The 20,664-nt window shown below is 39.5% G+C and overlaps 1 protein-coding gene across 5 annotated transcripts in view; it reads right to left on the bottom strand.

Moving 5' to 3' along the window:
• Positions 1-3,793: 3,793 nt before the first annotated feature.
• rab5b (RAB5B, member RAS oncogene family) overlaps positions 3,794-20,664 on the bottom strand; it is a 54,836-nt gene continuing 37,965 nt past the window's right edge. For all 5 annotated transcript variants that reach the window (XM_072261579.1, XM_072261581.1, XM_072261580.1 and 2 more), the window contains 4 exons: positions 19,957-20,108; positions 11,575-11,697; positions 9,273-9,366; positions 3,794-5,368 (listed from right to left, as the gene is read on the bottom strand). In XM_072261579.1, coding sequence (XP_072117680.1) covers positions 5,256-5,368; positions 9,273-9,366; positions 11,575-11,697; positions 19,957-20,108 — 482 coding nt within the window. In that variant the 3' untranslated portion in view covers positions 3,794-5,255. The remainder of the gene's footprint in view (positions 5,369-9,272; positions 9,367-11,574; positions 11,698-19,956; positions 20,109-20,664) is intronic.

Below are 20,664 nucleotides of genomic sequence, written 5' to 3'. Positions count from 1 at the left end.
TCTAGCTTCTATCAGTAATAATTAACAATGTTTAAGAAGGCAGAGTTAATTTCAAGTTTATTTTTCTTTAAACATAACCTTAATATAATCAGCAGTTAGCTTAATCCACAGTTCTGCTTATGCATTATTTATTGCAATAAAAATGACAACCCAAAACATCTTTACAAAATCAGTTCCATATTAAGTGAACTCAAGACAGTATTAGTGTGTTAGTGTATATAGTGTTTATTTTCAAACTGTCCTCAAATTACAGCACTTATTTTCATTAGGGCAAAGGACAACGAGTCTAACACACATATCCTTCATTTGTGCAAGAATAAACTGAAGACACAGTTTTGAAAATTATTTTTTCCATCTTTTGAAAATGGTGGAAAAATATTGGCTCTCCCACCACTGCCACCAGCTTTCAGCCTTGCTTTCTGATGCTGGGCTACAGCTTTATAAATTGGACAATCCTCCAGCATTTTTGTTTTGTTTGTGCATAAGCTTAGTCAAGGAGTAGCTATGAACTACTTGATCACATGGTGTACCACAACGAGCCCAATCTAGCCCAAGGGTTCACAAGGGTACGTAGGAATCAAAAGCCTCCCAAAGTGTACCAAGACCTCCTGGAGCACCCAGTCATAGGTTATGTTAAAATCTAGCACAGTGCAGATCAAAGAAGGGATTTCAATGCAGCTGGATTATTTTTATACATAAAGTTCTGCTGAAGTGGACAATTTCCTGATGCTTCATCTGTGTAATGCTAACTTTAACTAAAACAAAACAAACATGTGGACTAAAGCAACTCAATACTGCCCTACAAGATCTAACAAATACAGCTGTTTGGGTTTCTTTCAAGAATAATATCTAGCTTGAAAATAATCTGACGCAGATAGTAATCTTTTTGCTTCACAATTCTGGGAAAATTTTAAACTATATACTATTCTCAAATATTTTGTAATGTATCCACTGCAGCATATACGCCTTCGAATGTAAATAAAGTTCTTTAAACTAACTATATGCACTCAATATGGGGAATAAGCTATAAACAATTAGATGAACATTTATTATTTAGCATTTTTCCTCCATTAAATTTTCACTATGCTATATCCCTGATTATGAGTATTCATTAAGATCACCACCTCCACTCCATAGGCAGTGATTTGTGCCAGGAAACAAATCCTCAAACAGGATTGGAAGCACACATCAAACTAATTGGCACTCGCTGTACAACTTTGAAAGTTAGGTTAGTGAGCTACTTAACCATGCGGCATCATAGTTGATCCAAATCCTGCCATAACAGCTGTTTCTACTCACTGGTGATGCCACAGAGTTCGCAAACAATGTTCCCTATCCTATCCTGGGGCATCATCTCCACCACAACCAATTCAATACAAACCAGAAACTGAAAGCTCACTATTTATGACTCAGAAATTCCACTTGTAATATATTTACAAACCAATACAAGAACTTATCCTAATTTTCCTACATTAGGATCATTATAATTGCTCTTCAGTATAAGCAATTCATTACTGAATTTATAATGTTTAAAATGGAAAATGTTTCTGTTATTAGTGGAATTCAGAAAGAGGAACCATAACCATAAAATCATATCAAACATTTCAGGTGAAGAATCAATTAGCACATTTTCTACATAAAGAACAGTAAGTAGAGCTTTGGAATTCCCTTTCCAGATTCACGGGCAATTAAAGTTTGGTGGTATTAAAGGATTTATACCAGAGACAGATGGAGTTCAAGTATAGATCAGTAACTATCAAATTGATTGGTGAACAGCCTTGATGGTTTGAATGGCCTTCTTCTGATGTCCTCAAGAGACACTGGGCAATTGCAATGAAATTAAATATTAATGCAGTGCTGTTCAATGCAGAAGGCAAGCACTGAGCTTCATACCAAGGGTTATTTAACGCAACCATGCCATCTCTTTCCAAATCCACAATGACCAACATGGGATCTTATATAACTTGTAATGAAACTTCATTAATAGCTGAAGTGCTCTAAATTGCTGTGAACTAATCATCCCTGCCTCAAAATGGGTTTTAAGATCTGTACAAAAAGTAGGATAATTGTCGATGAGGCAGAGTAACCTTATTAATTAAGAATGAAATTACTTCAGTGATGAAAAAAGATAAAAGATATAGCAGGCATTAATGGCTTTACAGATAGAATTAAGCGACAGAAAAGAACTTTAGACTCCAACTGGAATGGCACATCAGCCTTCTTCCCTCCCTCCCATTCCTGTGATAACAACCATGAAGTAGTAAAATGCAGAAATTAAAAGAGTATAAAAAACTGATTTGTAACAGGTAATTTGAATTTTCACATAAGTAAGCAAACTAACTCCAGTATAAAAAGGTACTGAATTTCTTAAGTGACACATTTTATTACTTACAGGGGAGTAAGCCACTGTTAGATTTAGTCATATGGGTCTCATTAGTTAACAATCTAACCGTCTGCAAATGTTTGTTTAATGGCAATCATAGTGCAATCAAGCTCAATTTAGTGTCCAATAGAGATATGCAATAGATACAAAGATTCAAAGTGTAGGTAATGTAACTAAAATGCAATGATAAACTGAGACAATTTGCAAATAAATAACAATGTAAATTCAAAAAGAAATGTTGAGAGGTTAAAGCAATGTTTGGAAAAATCTTTCAACAATACAGGAATTACACAAAATAAAACTAAAGCAAAATATATGTTCATAAAGAGGAAAAAATACTGGTGTTTGGGAGAGGTTCAAAAAAAAAGGTAGCAAAACAGATAGAGCTCCAAAATGGAAGGGTGAGAAGAAACTTGCAACAGCTATCAAAGAATCAACATTTTACTCCATGAGGGAAAAGGGCATTGATGAACATAGAGGACATTTCCCAAATAATTATGATACAATTGAATATAAGAAAATGATAGTCATGTTGAATATTATTGTACATTTTTATGGAAGAGGACAGCTAAATGAAAGACCAAGTCAAAAATAGGGAAGTCACACAAATAAACAAAATAATATTAGGAAGATTAAAAAAGACACCAAAGATTCTCAGATCTCCAGGACAACATAGTTTTTACTCAGAACTGAGAATGATCTGGCAATCTTCTAAAATGTTCCTGATTCAGAAACTGATATTTTTGACTGGAAAATAGCACAATACTTAGATATTTAGTAAGGATACAATAAGGAATAACTTACTAACATGCTTTGTAGTAAACTCATTAAAAATAACTGAACATCTTCAAAACATTCAGATCTTCAGTAATCTAGTTTTGATTTAAAGTTGGTCAAACCAGACAAAATAGGCTAAATTTCTAGGAAAAGGTGAAAAGTATCCACAGGACACATCTACAGACATTATTAAGGACTTCAAACAAATGTTTTCTAACCAAATGATCCCTAACTCCATGAGTCAAATTATGAGATTACTGATACTAGGATTATATTTCTTGGATTTTTAAAATGTTTTCAGTAGTTCAATTATATATATATAGTTTTTTCAGACTTTTCAGTTGTCAAATTAAGAAACTATATGCATAGCTGATAGAAGTTTGGAACTCCTCTGCAGAATTACTATTTTTTTAAAATCAGAGAGCAATAAATTTTTAACTAACTGTATCAAGAAATTTGGGACAGGGTATAATGAACAGATTTGAACAGCTAAACAAGCCTACTCCTGTTCCTTTGTAGGTATTGAAGTCATACACTAATTTCAACAACTCAAAGCACTGAAGCGCAGAAATGAAAGTGGCAACCTTCACTGTTTTAGTGGTAACGTTTCAAAGTTCTACGAGTCACCAAGGATTTTTCATCGATTTTGCTTTATTTCAGTTATATGACTTGAAGTGCATGGTTTTAAATGGTCTATCTCATTGCAGCACTTCTAGATCCATTAATGGATTTTTTTCCCTATTGAAATTTAAGCAGAAAAGAGTGCTTCGTTACAAATCCCTTTAAGTTGGTTCCTGCTTTCTCTGCCAATCTAATTGATCAATAAAAGAGCATCAGTATTACTACCTTTCTGGATTTTTGTACTTCTGAAATCACACACCTGATGCACCTTCCTGTGCTGAGAAAGAAAGAGGCAGATTTATATGTCTAAGAATCAAAGAGGCTTTGGTCTTAAGACAACTTAGAGAAAATACACAGGACAGTTTTGTGTTTATACATATGACAGTCTAAAGGGTTTACAAAGGAAAGGACTCATCATTTTAACTGATCAATTTTAACGGTGTTGCAAATCACTAATAATCTACCACAACACTATCCTAAATGCAAGGATGTCCTGCAATTAATACACATTTGGAAACTTGGATTTAAGCAATATTTTCAATTCAACCAAATGGATGAATACATTTCACAAATAAAATCTACTCAAAATATATTGTGTTGTAAACAGACCATACAAAGCAGAAAATCCCACTCCTTGCAGTTACAGGGAGAGGAATATTCATGGCTTCAGAATACATAATATGTGCAAAGCAAAAAGATTACTCTAAGCAGCACAAAAATATTTAACATATCTGTAACAATTAGCCCAATAGCTTCCTTAGACTAGTTCATGATATCAATAATCCTGATCTAAACAATATTTTTGTTCACTATATTAACAATTTCTCCTGTACATTAGAATAGATTAACCATTGCCAAGTTTTCAAACCAAAAAAAAGCAAAAAAATAAAATTGTCAAACTTCTATAATACTGAGCCCAGGTAATCAGGATTAGCACAACCTTCAAAGATTCCCCTAACTTGTACAAGATTATTTAATCCCAAACTGCAACACCTGCACCATTGCCCTTCCCCCACAAGCTAAAATTATATGTGAAAGTATGCAGCTAAATAAGCAGATTTTATGCAGAATATTACAGAAAACTTTAGGAATCTGTATTCTTATTGTACATAAACTGTATTAAAATTAGTTGACAAGGAAGACTTTGGGACTGGGGAGATCAGGAAACACAAAGGGAATACTCTCCCTCCGCAATATTAAATTTACAAAGGAAACCTTCATTGAAACTAGTGGCAAAAAGGGTGAGTAACTAACCTTTACATAATGATTTCTCATACTATTTACATCATTTACTTTCTACAGGATAGAGAAGAGACCTGTAGTCAGCTGTGAGAAAAATGACTCATGCAGATGTCCAAGGTGGAGAATAAAAGGAATTAGCACAGCAATGTGTGCCAATAATATAAAAACGAAGCCAAATCTCCAATATCCATAGTTTGAATTGTTCATGTTGTTTGAGGCCCAAATACTATTGCTAATTGCCACAGCAACCCCGTTGGCTCTGCTGATTTGTTTCTTGAAGATTTACCCCTCGATTTCTTGCAGCAGTTGCTGGATTTTGTGGATCATTTTTTGGCATTTTCTTAGCTGTGGGGAAAAGAATAGAATATATCAGTAACTTCGCTAAATAGCCAATCTTGGCTTAGAGGAACAGCTCCACATGAATTGTAACCTGCTCTGTATTAGAGTGGCATACAGAATCAAATCCAATATTTTGATGTTCATATTGTTCACCTTTTTGTTCACAATATGACCACTTATTAGAGATTAGGAACCTGATTTGATCTTTGGATATACAGTATATTTTACAATTATATGTTGCTATTCACTCAAGCATGGTAATATTTTGGTCAAAATTATAGAAGTAATTTAAATGTTTAAATATAAAACGTATTCACACACTTAATACATTATCTCTTGACAACCAAAACAAATCTACATTGGTTAAAATATGTAGAGCCAAATTCTTTCAAATCCATGTAGCATCTGAAAAGATGCTGCAAGCAATCTTAATACTAACTAATAAGACTGGTAACACAGAGATGCAGCTGGTAGCACTGCAGGCTCACAGCTCCAGCAATGTCCAGTGCTGTGTGAAGATTGTCCATTTTCCACGAGATCTTGCATGCTCAAGTTCCTTGCACAGACTCACCAGATCTGGAACATCTAGCAGTAAAGTGCCATCCTTTTTACCCACCACGGGAGTTCTCTGGGTCATTTTGGTAGCAGTTTACATTCCACCTCAGGCCAATGTCAAGCAGGCTTTAGATGATCTAAGCAATGGGATCAACATGCACAAAACAGCACACCCTAACGCCTTCACCATTGTTTTGGGAGTTTTTAACCAGGCCAGTCTGAAAAACATCACTAAGCAACTACCATCAACAGATTACTTGCAATACCAAAGGAAATAACACACTGGACCATTGCCACACCACCATCAAGAAAGCCTACTGTGCTATTCCATGTCCTCACTTCCAGAAATCCAATCTCCTAGCTGTACCTCTACTCCCTGAGTATGGGCAGAGACTGAAGACTGCAGCACCAGCAGTGAGGACCAAAAAGGTATGGATAAAGGAAGCACAGGAGCGCCAACAGGACTACTTTGAATTGGTGAACTGGTCTGTATTCAGGGATTCATCTTCAAACCTGGATGAGTATTCTGCAGTTGTTACTGACTTCATTAAAACCAGCCTGGATGAGTGTGTGCCCACAAGGACTTACTGTACATTCCCAAACCAAAAGTCGTGGATGAACCAGGAGGTACATTGCCTGCTGAAGGCTAGATCTGTGGCATTCAAGTCTGGCAACCCAGGCCTGTACCAGAAAACCAGGTATGATTTGCAGAGTGCTATTTCAAGGGCGAAGAGACAACTTCGAACAAGGTTAGAGGTGACATCGGATGCACGGCACTTCTGGCAGGGTCTGCAAGACATTACTTCCTACAAAGCAAAACACAATAGCATGAATGGCAGCGATGCTTCACTACCAGATGAACTCAACGCCTTCTATGCATGCTTTGAAAGGGAGAATACAACTACAGCTGTGAAGATTCCTGCTGCACCTGATGATCCTGTGATCTCCATCTCAAAGCCCGATGTTAGGCTGTCTTTAAAGAGAGTGAACCCTTGCAAAGCGGAAGGTCCCGATGGAGTACTTGGTAAGGCTCTGAAAACCTGTGCAAACCAAATAGCGGAAGTATCCAAGGACATTTTCAACCTCTCACTGCTACGGGCAGAAGTTCCCACTTGCTTCAAAAAGGCAAATATTATACCAGTGCCTAAAAGAATAATGTGGGCTGCTTTAATGACTATCGCCCGGTAGCACTCACCTCGACAGTGATGAAATGCTTTGAGAGGTTGGTTATGACTAGACTGAACTCCTGCCTCAGCAAGGACCTGAACCCATTGCAATTTGCCTATTGCCACAATAGGTCAATGGCAGATGGAATCTCAATGGCTCTCCACATTTCTTTAGACCACCTGGACAACACAAATACCTACGCCAGGATGCTGTTCATCAACAATAGCTCAGCATTTAATACTATCATTCTCACAATCCTGACTGAGAAGTTGCAGAACCTGGGCCTCTGTACCTCCCTCTGCAATGGGATCCTTGACTTCCTAACTGGAAGACCACAATCTGTGCGGATTGGTGATAACATATCCTCCTCACTGACAATCAACACTGCCGCACCTCAGGGATGTGTGCTTAGCCCACTGCTCTACTCTCTATATACACGTGACTGTGTGGCTAGGCATAGCTCAAATGCCATCTATAAATTTGCTGACGATACAACCATTGTTGGTAGAATCTCAGGTGGTGACCAGAGGGCATACAGGAGCGAGATATGCCAACTTGTGGAGTGGTTCCACAGCAACAACCTGGCACTCACTGTCATTAAGACAAAGAGCTGATTGTGGACTTCAGGAAGGGTAAGAAGTGGAGAGAGTAAGCAGCTTCAAGTTCCTGGGTGTCAAGCTCTCTGAGGATCTAACCTGGTCCCAAACATATCGATGTAGTCATAAAGAAGGCAAGACAGCGGTTATACTTTATTAGGAGTTTGAAGAGATTTGGCATGTCAACCAATACACTCAAAAGTTTCTATAGATGTACTGTGGAGAGCATTCTGACAGGCTGCATCACTGTCTGGTATGGAGGGGCTACTGCACAGGACCGAAAGAAGCTACAGAAGGTTGTAAATCTAGTCAGCTCCATCTCGGGTACTAGCCTACAAAGTACCCAGAAGATCTTTAGGGAGCGGTGTCTCATAAAGGCAGTGTCCATTATTAAGGACCTCCAGCACCCAGGGCATGCCCTTTTCTCACTGTTACCATCAGGTAGGAGATACAGAAGGCTGAAGGCACACACTCAGCGATTCAGGAACAGCTTCTTCCCCTCTGCTATCCGATTCCTAAATGGACATTGAAGCTTTGGACACTACCTCACTTTTTTTAGTATACAGTATTTCTGTTTTTTGCACATTTTAAAAAAAATCTATTCAGTATACGTAATTGATTTACTTGTTTATTTATTATGTTTTATTTTATTAATTATTTTTTTCTCTCTCTCTGCTGGATTATGTATTGCATTGAACTGCTGCTGCTAAGTTAACAAATTTCACATCATATGCTGGTGATAATAAAGCTGATTCTGATTCCTGGGTTTCAAGATCTCAGAGGATCTAACCTGCTCTCAACATATCGATGTGGTTATAAAGAAGGCAAGACAGTGGCTATACTTTATTAGGAATCTTAAAAAATTTGGCATGTCAACAAATACACTCAAAAACTTCTATAGTTGTACCATGGGGAGCATTCTGACAGGCTGCATCACTGTCTGGTATGGAGGGGCTACTGCACCGGACCGAAAGGAGCTGCAGAAGGTTGTAAATCTAGTCAGCTCCATCTTGGGCACTAGCCTACAAAGTACCCAGGACATCTTCAGGGAGCAGTGTCTCAGAAAGGCAGCGTCCATTATAAAGGACCTCCAGCACCCAGGGCATGCCCTTTTCTCACTGTTACCATCAGGTAGGAGATACAGAAGCCTGAAGGCACACACTCAGCGATTCAGGAACAGCTTCTTCCCCTCTGCCATCCGATTCCTAAATGGACATTGAAGCTTTGGACATTACTTCACTTTTTTAAAAATATACTGTATTTCTGCTTTTGCAAGTTTCTTTTAATCTATTCAATATACGTATACTGTAATTGATTTACTTGTTTATTATTATTATTTTCTCTGCTAGATTATGTACTGCATTGAACTGCTGCTGCTAAGTTAACAAATTTCACGTCACATGCGGGTGATAGTAAACCTGATTCTGATTCTTATAAACCAAGTACATGTTAGATTACAGAGAAGATCTTTACTCTTGTATTTGAGCAGTTGCATCATTCTAACAAATTAAGGTCTAACCATATTTAAATTTCACATGTTCTTAATCCACATCTATTCATCAATTAAAACCAAATAATCAACAACATCTTACCTATTGCTAGAAATATATCGTTAACATTCATGGCTGTCTTTGCTGATGTCTCCATGAAGAGCAGACCACAGTCTTCTGCATATGTCTGTGCTTCCTGAGAGAAACAAAATTAAAGTTTACATATATAGCCCACGCCAAACATGTGTCCTTGACAAATCTATCCGACCAAGTCTTTTACATTTTGTACACATAGAAATTGGAGTTAGCAATCTAAGAGTGATTAACTTTCTTTCCTAGCTGGAGGATATACGCATCAGATTTCTATAGTTCAGGCCATATTTCTGTAACAACTGAGGCTCTATGCCATGATGATAGAAAGCATCAAAGATGCACAGCATCGACATTTACAGTTTGGTGCTATGAACAGCTCCCACTGAATCAGATTTGTTTTAAGAGAACTGTCAAAAATTTTTCATCAGCACAACGAAGAAAACTTAATTTATATCCTGCTGGATGATGTCCGAAGTAAAGCCCTAGAAGATACATTTCTGTCATCTGGAAAGCACAAGATAAAGAGTATTATTATTATATTCTACCTGTTAAATCAGGCTGAGATAAATGTACAAGAGACTGAGTGGAAAAAGATGAAAATGAAGTTCGAGTTTATTGCCATTCAATTGTACACACGTATACAGTTAAACAAAACAACGTTCCTCGGGGACGAAGGGGTAAAACACAGTACATATAACACATACAGCACATAAAGGAATATTAAGACGATAACATTAACAGATAAGTAAATTATTCTGTAGATATACAAGGTGACATAAAGTGCACATACAACATATAGTTAAATATACAACAGCATTACTGCTACTGGAGCTATCATAAATAATGTGTACTGGTTGAAGCAGGGTATTTAGACCTGGAGAAGAAGCTGTTATGCAGCCTAACAATCTTCATATTGTGGTACCTTCTGCATGGTGATAGGTCAGAGATTGTGGGAGGGATGGGAAGGGTCCTTGATAATGCTGAGGGCTCTGTGAACGCAGTGCCTCTGGTGTATATCCTAGATGGGGGCGGGGTGGGAAGAGAGACACCAGTGATTCTTACAGCAGTCCTCACAACTTGTCGCAGGGTCTTGCAGTCAGATGTCTTGCAACTCACATATGAAATGGTGGTACAGCTGGTCAGGACACTCTCGATGATGTTCTGATAGAATGTAGTTAGAATGGAAATGGGGAGCCTCATTGCCTCAATTTCCTCAGGAAGTGGAGACATTGCTGTGCCTTCTTGACTAAAGAGGTGGTGTTGAGGGATCAGGTGACATCATCTGTGAAATGCACTCCAAGAAGATTGGTGTTCCTGACTCTCTTCACAGAGGAGCTGTTGATGTGCAGTAAGGAGTGGTCAGCCTGCACCTTTTTGAAGTCCACAATCATCCCTTTAGCCTTGATCACGTTGAGACTCATTGTGGTTACACCTATCCACAAGCTGTTGCTAATGAGGCCAACCACCATTGTGTTATCAGTAAACTTAATGATGTGGTTAGAGCTGGATCTAGCAGTACAGACATGCGTCAGCAGTGTGAACAGCAGTGGGCTGAGTTGAAACTAATTAATTAGTTAACTGACAGACTCAGCTCAAGGAAATATGTTACTACTCCTGTGTCTATTTTGTTTACTCCAGCCTATTCTTAAACATAGTTTGATGCAAGTAAACAATTATATCCTCGTAAAAGATGGAATGGCAATAAAGAAATACTAATACAGAAAACACCAGAGATCTGGATTGAACTGAGGTCACTGTAGCTATAAGGCAACAGTTGTGCTACCTTCACAAAACAATAGCTGTGGAACCAAAGGCATGCATACTTAAAGAAAACTACAACATGCAAAATCACCAGCTTTAATTAAAACATGAAAATCATAATGATTACTAAAAGCACAGCTGATCTCTGATGCCTTCCATACCAGCAACGTTCCACTGAAATCTGTGTAGCTCAAGTCGCCCACATAAAATACAAATCTATTGACTCCCAATGTACTGGATCTCAAAACTCTCATCTTCATATAATTTTAGAACTTGATGCACCTTAGTGACTTCTGCCAACAAACCCCATACCATATACTTTATTCCTCTAATTCTCCATTAATGTGCATCTTCCTACTTTACCAAATGCCATAACTTCCAGGCACTGCATTTCCATACTTCCAGATACTGCTTTTCTGCAGTTCATACTACTTAGTATTTTTTTAGCATTCTCTACTATTATAACATCTATCCACCCGCCCTTTAAAAAAAAATCCACGATATTCTGTGCAAAGAGACTACACAAGAGCAAATTGCTATGGATCATTACCTCATACTCCACCATCCGTTTATCTGCCAGATCAGCTTTATTGCCAGCCAAGGCTATCACAATATTTGGGCTGGCTTGTCTCTGTAGCTCCTTTACCCATGCTTTTGCTCTATCAAATGTTTCCTAAATAAAACCAAAGAGAATTATTGTATGTATTTATTCATTATTCTTGTACAGAAACAGTTGCAGTGAATTTGCTTATGGAATTTAACTTATTTTGAAAGCAATATGGAAAATACAGAAAAAGGGAGCTTGGTTCCTTACAAATCAATATGCACTCAACATATACAACTGAGCAATATATTAATAAGCACCTAAACACAGTCTCCTCTAAAGTTTGAATCCCCAGATTCATCGCAAAATTACTTCGATCCTAATCTTCCTATTCCTTCCTGAAGATACATGATATTATGGGAGCACTAAAACCCCTCTGACAAGAAGTTATTGTTTGTCCCAGTGCATGAGCCATTCAGTACAAACAGCAGTCAGCCACAAGTAATTTTCATTCAAATTTCATGACTTTTAACTAAACACACCACCTAGTGGCTTGCCTTAAGATCTACGGCATTAGCCGGACTCTTACAACTGGCTTCCCAGAACTCATGAAAAAAAAAGCTTAAGTTTTCAATTCAAGAAAACTCAAAAATAAAGTTTTCCTTTGATCCATGAGTCACACTAGAAACTTCATACATATAATATTTGACAAAGGCAAAGTGCAGGCAAGTCTCTGCAGTTACTGGCACAATAATGATGCAGCAATCAAGTTACCAGACTAGAAATTGGCCTGGTCACTAATTCAGACATGAGATCAACAGCAACTTACATTTTATTAATTATTTGGTACTAAACTACAAGACTTAGTCATGATGACTTTAAAACTACTGAATTGTTGTAGACAACAGGAATTCTGCAGATGCTGGAAATTCAAGCAACACACATCAAAGTTGCTGGTGAATGCAGCAGGCCAGGCAGCATCTCTAGGAAGAGGTACAGTCGACGTTTCAGGCCGAGACCCTTCGTCAGGACTAACTGAAGGAAGAGTGAGTAAGGGATTTGAAAGTTGGAGGGGAGGGGGAGATCCAAAATGATAGGAGAAGACAGGAGGGGGAGGGATGGAGCCAAGAGCTGGGCAGGTGATAGGCAAAAGGGATACCAGAGGATCATGGGACAGGAGGTCCGGGAAGAAAGACGGCGGGGGGGGGGGACCCAGAGGATGGGCAAGGGGTATATTCAGAGGGACAGAGGGAGAAAAAGGAGAGTGAGAGAAAGAAAGTGTGTATAAAAATAAGTAACAGATGGGGTACAAGGGGGAGGTGGGGCATTAGCGGAAGTTAGAGAAGTGGATGTTCATGCCATCAGGTTGGAGGCTACCCAGACGGAATATAAGGTGTTGTTCCTCCAACCTGAGTGTGGCTTCATCTTTACAGTAGAGGAGGCCGTGGATAGACATGTCAGAATGGGAATGGGATGTGGAATTAAAATGTGTGGCCACTGGGAGATCCTGCTTTCTCTGGCGGACAGAGCGTAGATGTTCAGCAAAGTGGTCTCCCAGTCTGCGTCGGGTCTCGCCAATATATAAAAGGCCACATCAGGAGCACCGGACACAGTATATCACCCCAGCCGACTCACAGGTGAAGTGTTGCCTCACCTGGAAGGACTGTTTGGGGCCCTGAATGGTGGTAAGGGAGGAAGTGAAAGGGCATGTGTAGCACTTGTTCCGCTTACACGGATAAGTGCCAGGAGGGAAATCAGTGGGGAGGGATGGGGGGGACGAATGGACAAGGGAGTTGCGTAGGGAGCGATCCCTGCGGAATGCGGGGGGGGCGGAGGGAACACTTTCTTTCTGTCACTCTCCTTTTTCTCCCTCTGTCCCTCTGAATATACCCCCTGCCCATCCTCTGGGTCCAACCCCCCCGCCCCTTGTCTTTCTTCCCGGACCTCCTATCCCATGATTCTCTCGTATCCCTTTTGCCAATCACCTGTCCATCTCTTGACTCCATCCCTCCCCCTCCTGTCTTCTCCTATCATTTTGGATCTCCCCCTCCCCCTCCAACTTTCAAATCCCTTACTCACTCTTCCTTCAGTTAGTCCTGACGAAGGGTCTCGGCCTGAAACGTCGACTGCACCTCTTCCTAGAGATGCTGCCTGGCCTGCTGCGTTCACCAGAAACTTTTATGAATTGTTGTAGAAATTGATTTGGTTCACTAGTGCTGAGTATATTGACTGATTGCATCACAGCCTGGTATGGAAACACCAATGCCCTTGAACGGAAAATCCTACAAAAAGTAGTGGATACAGCCCATTCCGTCACAGGTAAAGCCCTCCCCACCACTGAACACACCTACATGAAACGCTATTGCAGGAAAGCACCATCCATCAAGGACTACCCCACCCCCCACCCAGGTCATGCTCTCTTCTCTTTGTTGCCATCAGGAAGAAAGTAGAGGAGCCTCAGGACTCACACCACCAGGTTCAGGAACAGTTACTAACCCTCAACCAAAGGGGAGAACTTTACTCAACGTCACTTGGCCCATCATTAAAACGTTCCCACAACCAATGGACTCATTTTCAAGGACTCTTCATCTCATGCTCTCGATATTTATTGTCTTATTTATTTACATTTACGTACTTTATTTATTTTTGTATTTGCACAGTTTGTTGTCTTCTGCACTTCGTTTGAATGCCCAAGTTGGGTAGTCTTTTATTGGTTCTGTTAGTCATTATCCTATAGATTTATTGAGTATGCCCATGAAAAAATGAATCTCAGGGTTGTTTGAGGTGACATACATGTACATTGATAATAAATTTACTTTGAACTTTAATATTCTCTGAGAAGATCACCCAACATTTGTTGTTTTGACCGAAATGCTAGCCCAAGCCTACAGCAATCTGGTTAACTCTCAATTGTGCTCCAACACTACTCGCTTGTATCATACCTCCATGATAAATCCAGGTACGTCAGTCTAGCCTTCCTCAATAACATCCAGGGATCCTGTGTCTAAATTGGGAGCATGCAGAATCGAAGTGAAGTGACTCAGACTCCACTATCACAACCCTATCGCACTCATCAGCAGGGTAGACTCACCAGTCATAATAGTACAATGATAAACAGGAAAAGGAGTCTCCTGGCAGCTGGCCAAATATAGACAAGAAAATTTCTGCACAATTATCATTGACCATACCCCCTTAGCCATCAAAGGGTGCCCTTCCATGTCACCAACAAATGGAAGCAGCTCTGAAAACAGCAAGGGTGCAGAATGTACTCGGGGTGCAGAGTTCAAAGCTCAGTACCATGAAGAACCTGGCAGCACTACCACTGACCAAGATGACAGACCCATGAAGGATATAGTTACCAGAAAAGATATGTAGCAGATGACTATGAGCTAACATGTGAGATGAACCTAATTGGCTTCAGCCTCGTCAACCTTAATGTTGTAGATGTACCTATCTATTACAGGATCAGCTGGAGCAAACTATGTTCAAGGGAATCCATTGTTCATACTAAGGAACTTTCAAATGTGCTAAAATGGGACAGAATTTACAGAAAACTGGATACTAATGAGGCACCGTGAACTATCAACAGCAGCAACAATGTATGACACCATAATCTGTAACCTCATGGACCTGCATATTCCTCATGCTGTCATCATTATAAAGTAAGGGGATTAATCCTAGTTCAATGGGGAATACTTTTAAGGGCATGCCAAGAGACACCTTAAGTATACCTATAAATGAGGTGCCAAATGAATGAAGCTGTACAAAACAATTTCCATGCTAAACAGGGAAAACAATAGACAGGATCAAAGTGATCATACAACAGTACTGCCATGTCTGGATGTGAATGGTTGTACATAATTGAACAACCAACTGGAGGAGGAAGTGGGCCTCCAGAATTAACCAATCCTCAACAACGGTAGCCAAGACAAGCGAGTGCTGAAGCCTTGGCTGAAGCACTTGCAAGCATTTTCAAATAAGCATCATTACATAAATGATCTCATCTTGCCAAAATCTCCATCACTGGAACAAATCTTCAGATGTCCAATATAATTAAAACACTGGCATACATCCATCAATGTAGCAAGTTGCTCAGGTAAGTCACATTCACAGAAGCAGGACAAATCCAATTTGCTTGTATCAAAATTCAGAACATGATAGAAAGTGACATCAACAAAGTTGTCAAGAAAAACTTAATCACTGATAATTTGTTCTCTTGTATTCAGTTTGCAGTTTGTATTTTGCAAGAACTGCTCCAAACTCCATCCCAGCCTTAGATGGAGTGGATATAGAATGAATGCTAAGGATAAGTCACTACCCTCAGGGCAACATTTGACCACGTGTGGGATCAAGGAACCCTGGAAAAATTAAATACAATACGCAACAAGGTGAAGAGATAGCAGATGCATTGGTTATGATCTTTCAAGAAACACTTAATTCTGGCATGGTTCTGGAGGACTGGAAAATTGCAAATGTCACTCCACTCTTTAAGAAGGGATGAAGGAAAAAGAAAGAAAATATAGTCTAACCTCAGTGGTTGGGAAGATGTTGGAATTGATTGTTAAGGATGTCATTTCGGGGTATCTGGAGACTAATGATAAAATAAGTCAAAGTCAGCATGGTTTCTGGAAATCTTGTCTGACAAATCTGTTAAGCGTTCTTCGAGGAAGTAACAAGCAGAGTGGACAAAGGAGAAATAGTGGATGTCATTTACTTGGATTTTCAGAAGGCATTTGATAATGTGCCACACCTGAGGCTGCTTAACAAGTTAAAATCCCATGGCATTACAGGAAAGACATTGCCATGGATAGCAAAATGGCTAACAGGCAGGATGCAGCGAGTGGGAATAAAGGGGGCCTTTTCTGGTTGGCTGCAGTGACTAGTGGTGTTCCTCATGGGTCGGTATTGGGACGGTTACTTTTCACATTGTTTGTCAATGATTTAAATAATTGAATTGATGGCTCTGTGCGTGGCAAAGATTACAGATGATATGAAGATAGGTGGAGGGGTAGATAGTGCTGATGAAACAATGCGATTGCAACAGGACTTATACAAATTGGAAGAATGGGCAAAAAGTGGCAGATGGAATACAGTGTTTAAAAATGTATGATAATGCATTTTGGTAAAAGGAACAAAAGTGCAGACTATTTTCTAAATGGGAAGAAAATTCAAACATCAGAGGTGCAAAAGGACTTAGGAGTCCTTGTGCAAGACTCCCAGGAGGTTAATTTACACATTGAGTCTGTGGTAAAGAAGGCAAATGCAATGTCGGCATTCATTTCAAGGGAATAGAACATAAAAACAAGGAGATAACACACTGGTCAGGTCGCACTTGGAATACTGTATTGTCAACAGTTTTGGTCCCCTTATCTCAGAAAGGATGGGTTGTCATTGAAGGAGCCCAGAGGAGGTGCACAAGGATTATTTTGGGAATGAAGGGGTTAACATATGAGGAGCATTTGGCAGCTTTGGGCCTGTACTTACTGGAATTTAGAAGAATGCATGGATATCTCATTGAAACCTACCTCATGTTGAAAGGATGAGATAAGGTGGCTGTGGAAAGGATGTTTCCAATGGTGGGGGTGTCTGCAACTAGAGGGCACAGCCTCAAAATTGAGGGGCAACCCTTTAGAACAGAGGTAAGGAAGAATATTTTTAGCCAGAGAATTGCGAATTTGTGGAATGCTCTGCCTCAAACAGCTGTGGAGGCCAAGTCCGTGCGTATATTTAAAGCAAAAATTGATAGGGCGTCAAAGGTTATGGTGAGAAAGCAGATATATGGGGTTGAGTGGGATCTGGGTTCAGCCACAAAGGAATGGCACAGCAGACTCAATGAGCTGAATGGCTAATTTTGCTCCAATGTCTTATGGTCTAAAGTACTCCAATGACTGGAGTTATAACTTGCTGAAAGGAGGCTGGCTGAAAGTCAATCATCTTGCAGGAGTTCCTTGTGGTAGCATTGCAGACTCAAATCATCCGGGGAAATTATCTTCCATCATAATGTCAGAAGTGTTTGGATGGTGATGGGCGGGTAGGGAAAGAGATATTCGGTAATCACTATAATGCATTCAGTTCCACTCATAAACTTTAAAATGAAGTATTGCTCAGAGTTTAAGCAACAGAAGTGTCAGGAAATGACCATTTCCAACAAAAGTCTGTTTAACTAGCTATCCTTCATATCTAATTTCATTGCCATCAGCAAATCCTCTAGTATCAATATCCTAGGGAGTCAACAAAGACTAGAAATCCAACCAGACTGTCTGCAAAAGTACTGTCATTACAAGGCAAGCCAGAGGCTAAGTGTCTTGTGATAATTGACTTGGCTTCAAGGCACAAGATGGAACATGATGGAATCCTCTCTACCCCCCTGGATGAATGCTGCACCATCAATATTTATGAACTCATTATAATCCAGAACAAAGCAGCCTGCACTATCCCTAATTTTCTTTCCCTTTGCCAGCAGTGCACCACACTATAGCATATACAATATACAAAATGAACTACTGTTGCTTCTGAACAAATAGCATTTCGCAAGCCCACAATCTCTACTATTAGTATTAAGGAAAATGAAGCCACTAAGTACACAGGAACTCCTGCAGGATATATTCTATCTCATTTCATACTGACTTTGAAATATATATTCTTCTTCAGCCCATCACCCCTATTGGGCGTTGGCCACCAATAGCAGCACACCAAAGTCTTCAGTCCTGGGCCGAGGGTTGATCAACCCTGTGGCTTTTGCTTTCACCACATGTCTTCTCAGCAAATATTCTTTGTCTCCCAGGGATGAGATCTTTGAAACTTGCGTTGGCATTTCTGTAGCTCTGGGTTTTTATGGGGTGGAGTTGCTAGCCCTATGCCTAACCCTCCTCCTTTTGCAGTTGGGCTTGGGACTGTCCATAGTAGAGTTTGGGAATATGGTAGATTCCAGTTAACTGGAACACACACATTGGACCAATAATAAACACAAAATAATCTGCAGATGCTGGGGTCAAAGCAACACTCACAACACGCTGGAGCAACTCAGCAGGTCCGCAGCATCCGTGGAAAAGATCGGTCGATGTTTCGGGCCGGAACATGACGAAGGGCTCCGGCCCAAAACGCCGACCGATCTCTTCCACGGATGCTGCCCGACCTGCTGAGTTCCTCCAGCGTGTTGTGAGTGTTGATTGGACCAATACATTTTGACCCAATTAAGCGGCTGCCCGAATTAGCCAAAATTTCATGGAAGCATTTAAAAAGGTATAAAAAAAGGCAAACTACCATTTAACTGAGTAACAATTTATATACTTAAATGAAATACAGAACAAATTAGATCAGTACTATAAAACTGTATTATTTCCTAATAGCTATCACAGAGGAATTCATCTGTTGTGCTCTTTTGATTGACTGTAAATGAATGCAGACACCTAGTGCGGAGAATGGATTACTTTCATACAATGCTTTAGACGATTACATCCTCTGCATCGTCAGTTTCATCGTAACATTGTCAATATCTTCAAATTCTTCATAATTCCTAACTTGTTGAAGTAGTGAAATTGATTCATTTTCACTCCCAGCTGTTTTTGGCATCTCCAAGCTTGAATGCTTGGAACTGCTACAAGCAAAACAGTGCTAAATTGTCTTATTGCTTATTTCTCGCCAACTGTCAGTGACAAAAATATCCACTTTTTGAAGACAAACACATCCAACTGATGCTATTTAAAAACTGGTCAAACTAAGCATGGTGAAGTGTCTGTACACAATGTGCACGCGACTGATGCTAGTTGGAAACTGTTCGGTAATAGTCTCCAGCCCCGATTAAGCAGCATAGTGTCCTAAATAATTGAAGGGAATCCTGGCTATTTTCTCAATTTAGTTTTTGTTTTTTTTTATATAATTTGTCCCAAATATATGGCTGTCCCAATTAATCAATGGCCTAATTAACTGGTATCCACTGCATATCACTTGGTTAAAATGTGGAATCTCCCCAACCAAGAGCACCGCACAGAAGGTTCAAGAAAATGCCTCATCAGCAACTTTTCAATGCATTTAGCAATAATCAATAAATGCCAGCCATGTTAGAAAATTCCATATCCTAAAAAGTATACATTTACAAAATGTTTCTTCCGTCATTTGCTAACTCAACCTAATTACACTACTGATTCATGTCTAGTTGGATCAACTAATTTGCTACTTACCAGTTTGTTAGTGCTCTTCAAAGGAAGGTAAAACATGACAAACTCTTCAAGGAATATGATAGAAGCAAAAGTTTTTTGATAAAGTACTTTACATTTTCAAAAAATTCTGTACATTTGAGGAACAAATACCATCTGATACTCTAAAATCTGAGACCAGCTGGACTATTCCAGAAAACATTAGGAATGAAATGTCAATATTTGCTGTTACCTGTTTTGTGATATCAAAAACCACTATGGCAGCTTGGGCTCCCCTGTAATACATTGGTGCTAAACTGTGATAACGCTCCTGACCAGCAGTATCCCAGATCTCAAATTTCACAGTTGTGTCATCCAAGCAGACAGACTGAGCAAGAAAGGCAGCTGCAACATAAGAAAAACGTAAAGTGCAATTAACTTCATACAGTCAAAGTAACAATTCCTACAGCTCACTTATCCCTCTCAAAAAAGGTATTTTGTCTTCCTGCATTTCAGCCTGTGGATGCCAGCCCAACTCCTAGAGTCCATGCAACATCAGGAAACTCTACATGACAATCCAATTGATCAGGCAGCACTTGTAACTAAAGTAAAATACACCTAATATAATGTTATAGACATTAAATTGTTATGTCAGTTTCAACCAATCTATCCGAGGTCTAAAAGAAGAGAAAAGTTCAAAATTGCCTTATGCCTTAGTACTGAAACAATAATCTTTATAGTATAGTGCTTATTCATTTCCTTCATAAAGCATAGAACATAGAAATTTACAGCACATTACAAGCCCTTCAGCCTACAATGTTGTGGCGACCATGTAACCTACTCTAGAAACTGCCTAGAATTTCCCTACGCACAGCCTTCTGTTTTTCTAAGCTCCATGTACCTGTCTAAGAGGCTCTTAAAAGACCCTATTGTATCTGCTTCTACCATAGCCGCCGGCAGT

The sequence above is a fragment of the Mobula birostris genome, chromosome 6 (genome assembly GCF_030028105.1).
Source record: "Mobula birostris isolate sMobBir1 chromosome 6, sMobBir1.hap1, whole genome shotgun sequence".
NCBI classification, from domain to species: domain Eukaryota; kingdom Metazoa; phylum Chordata; class Chondrichthyes; order Myliobatiformes; family Myliobatidae; genus Mobula; species Mobula birostris.
Note: the sequence above shows the minus strand (reverse complement) of the source record. Positions and strands in the feature narration are given on the sequence as shown.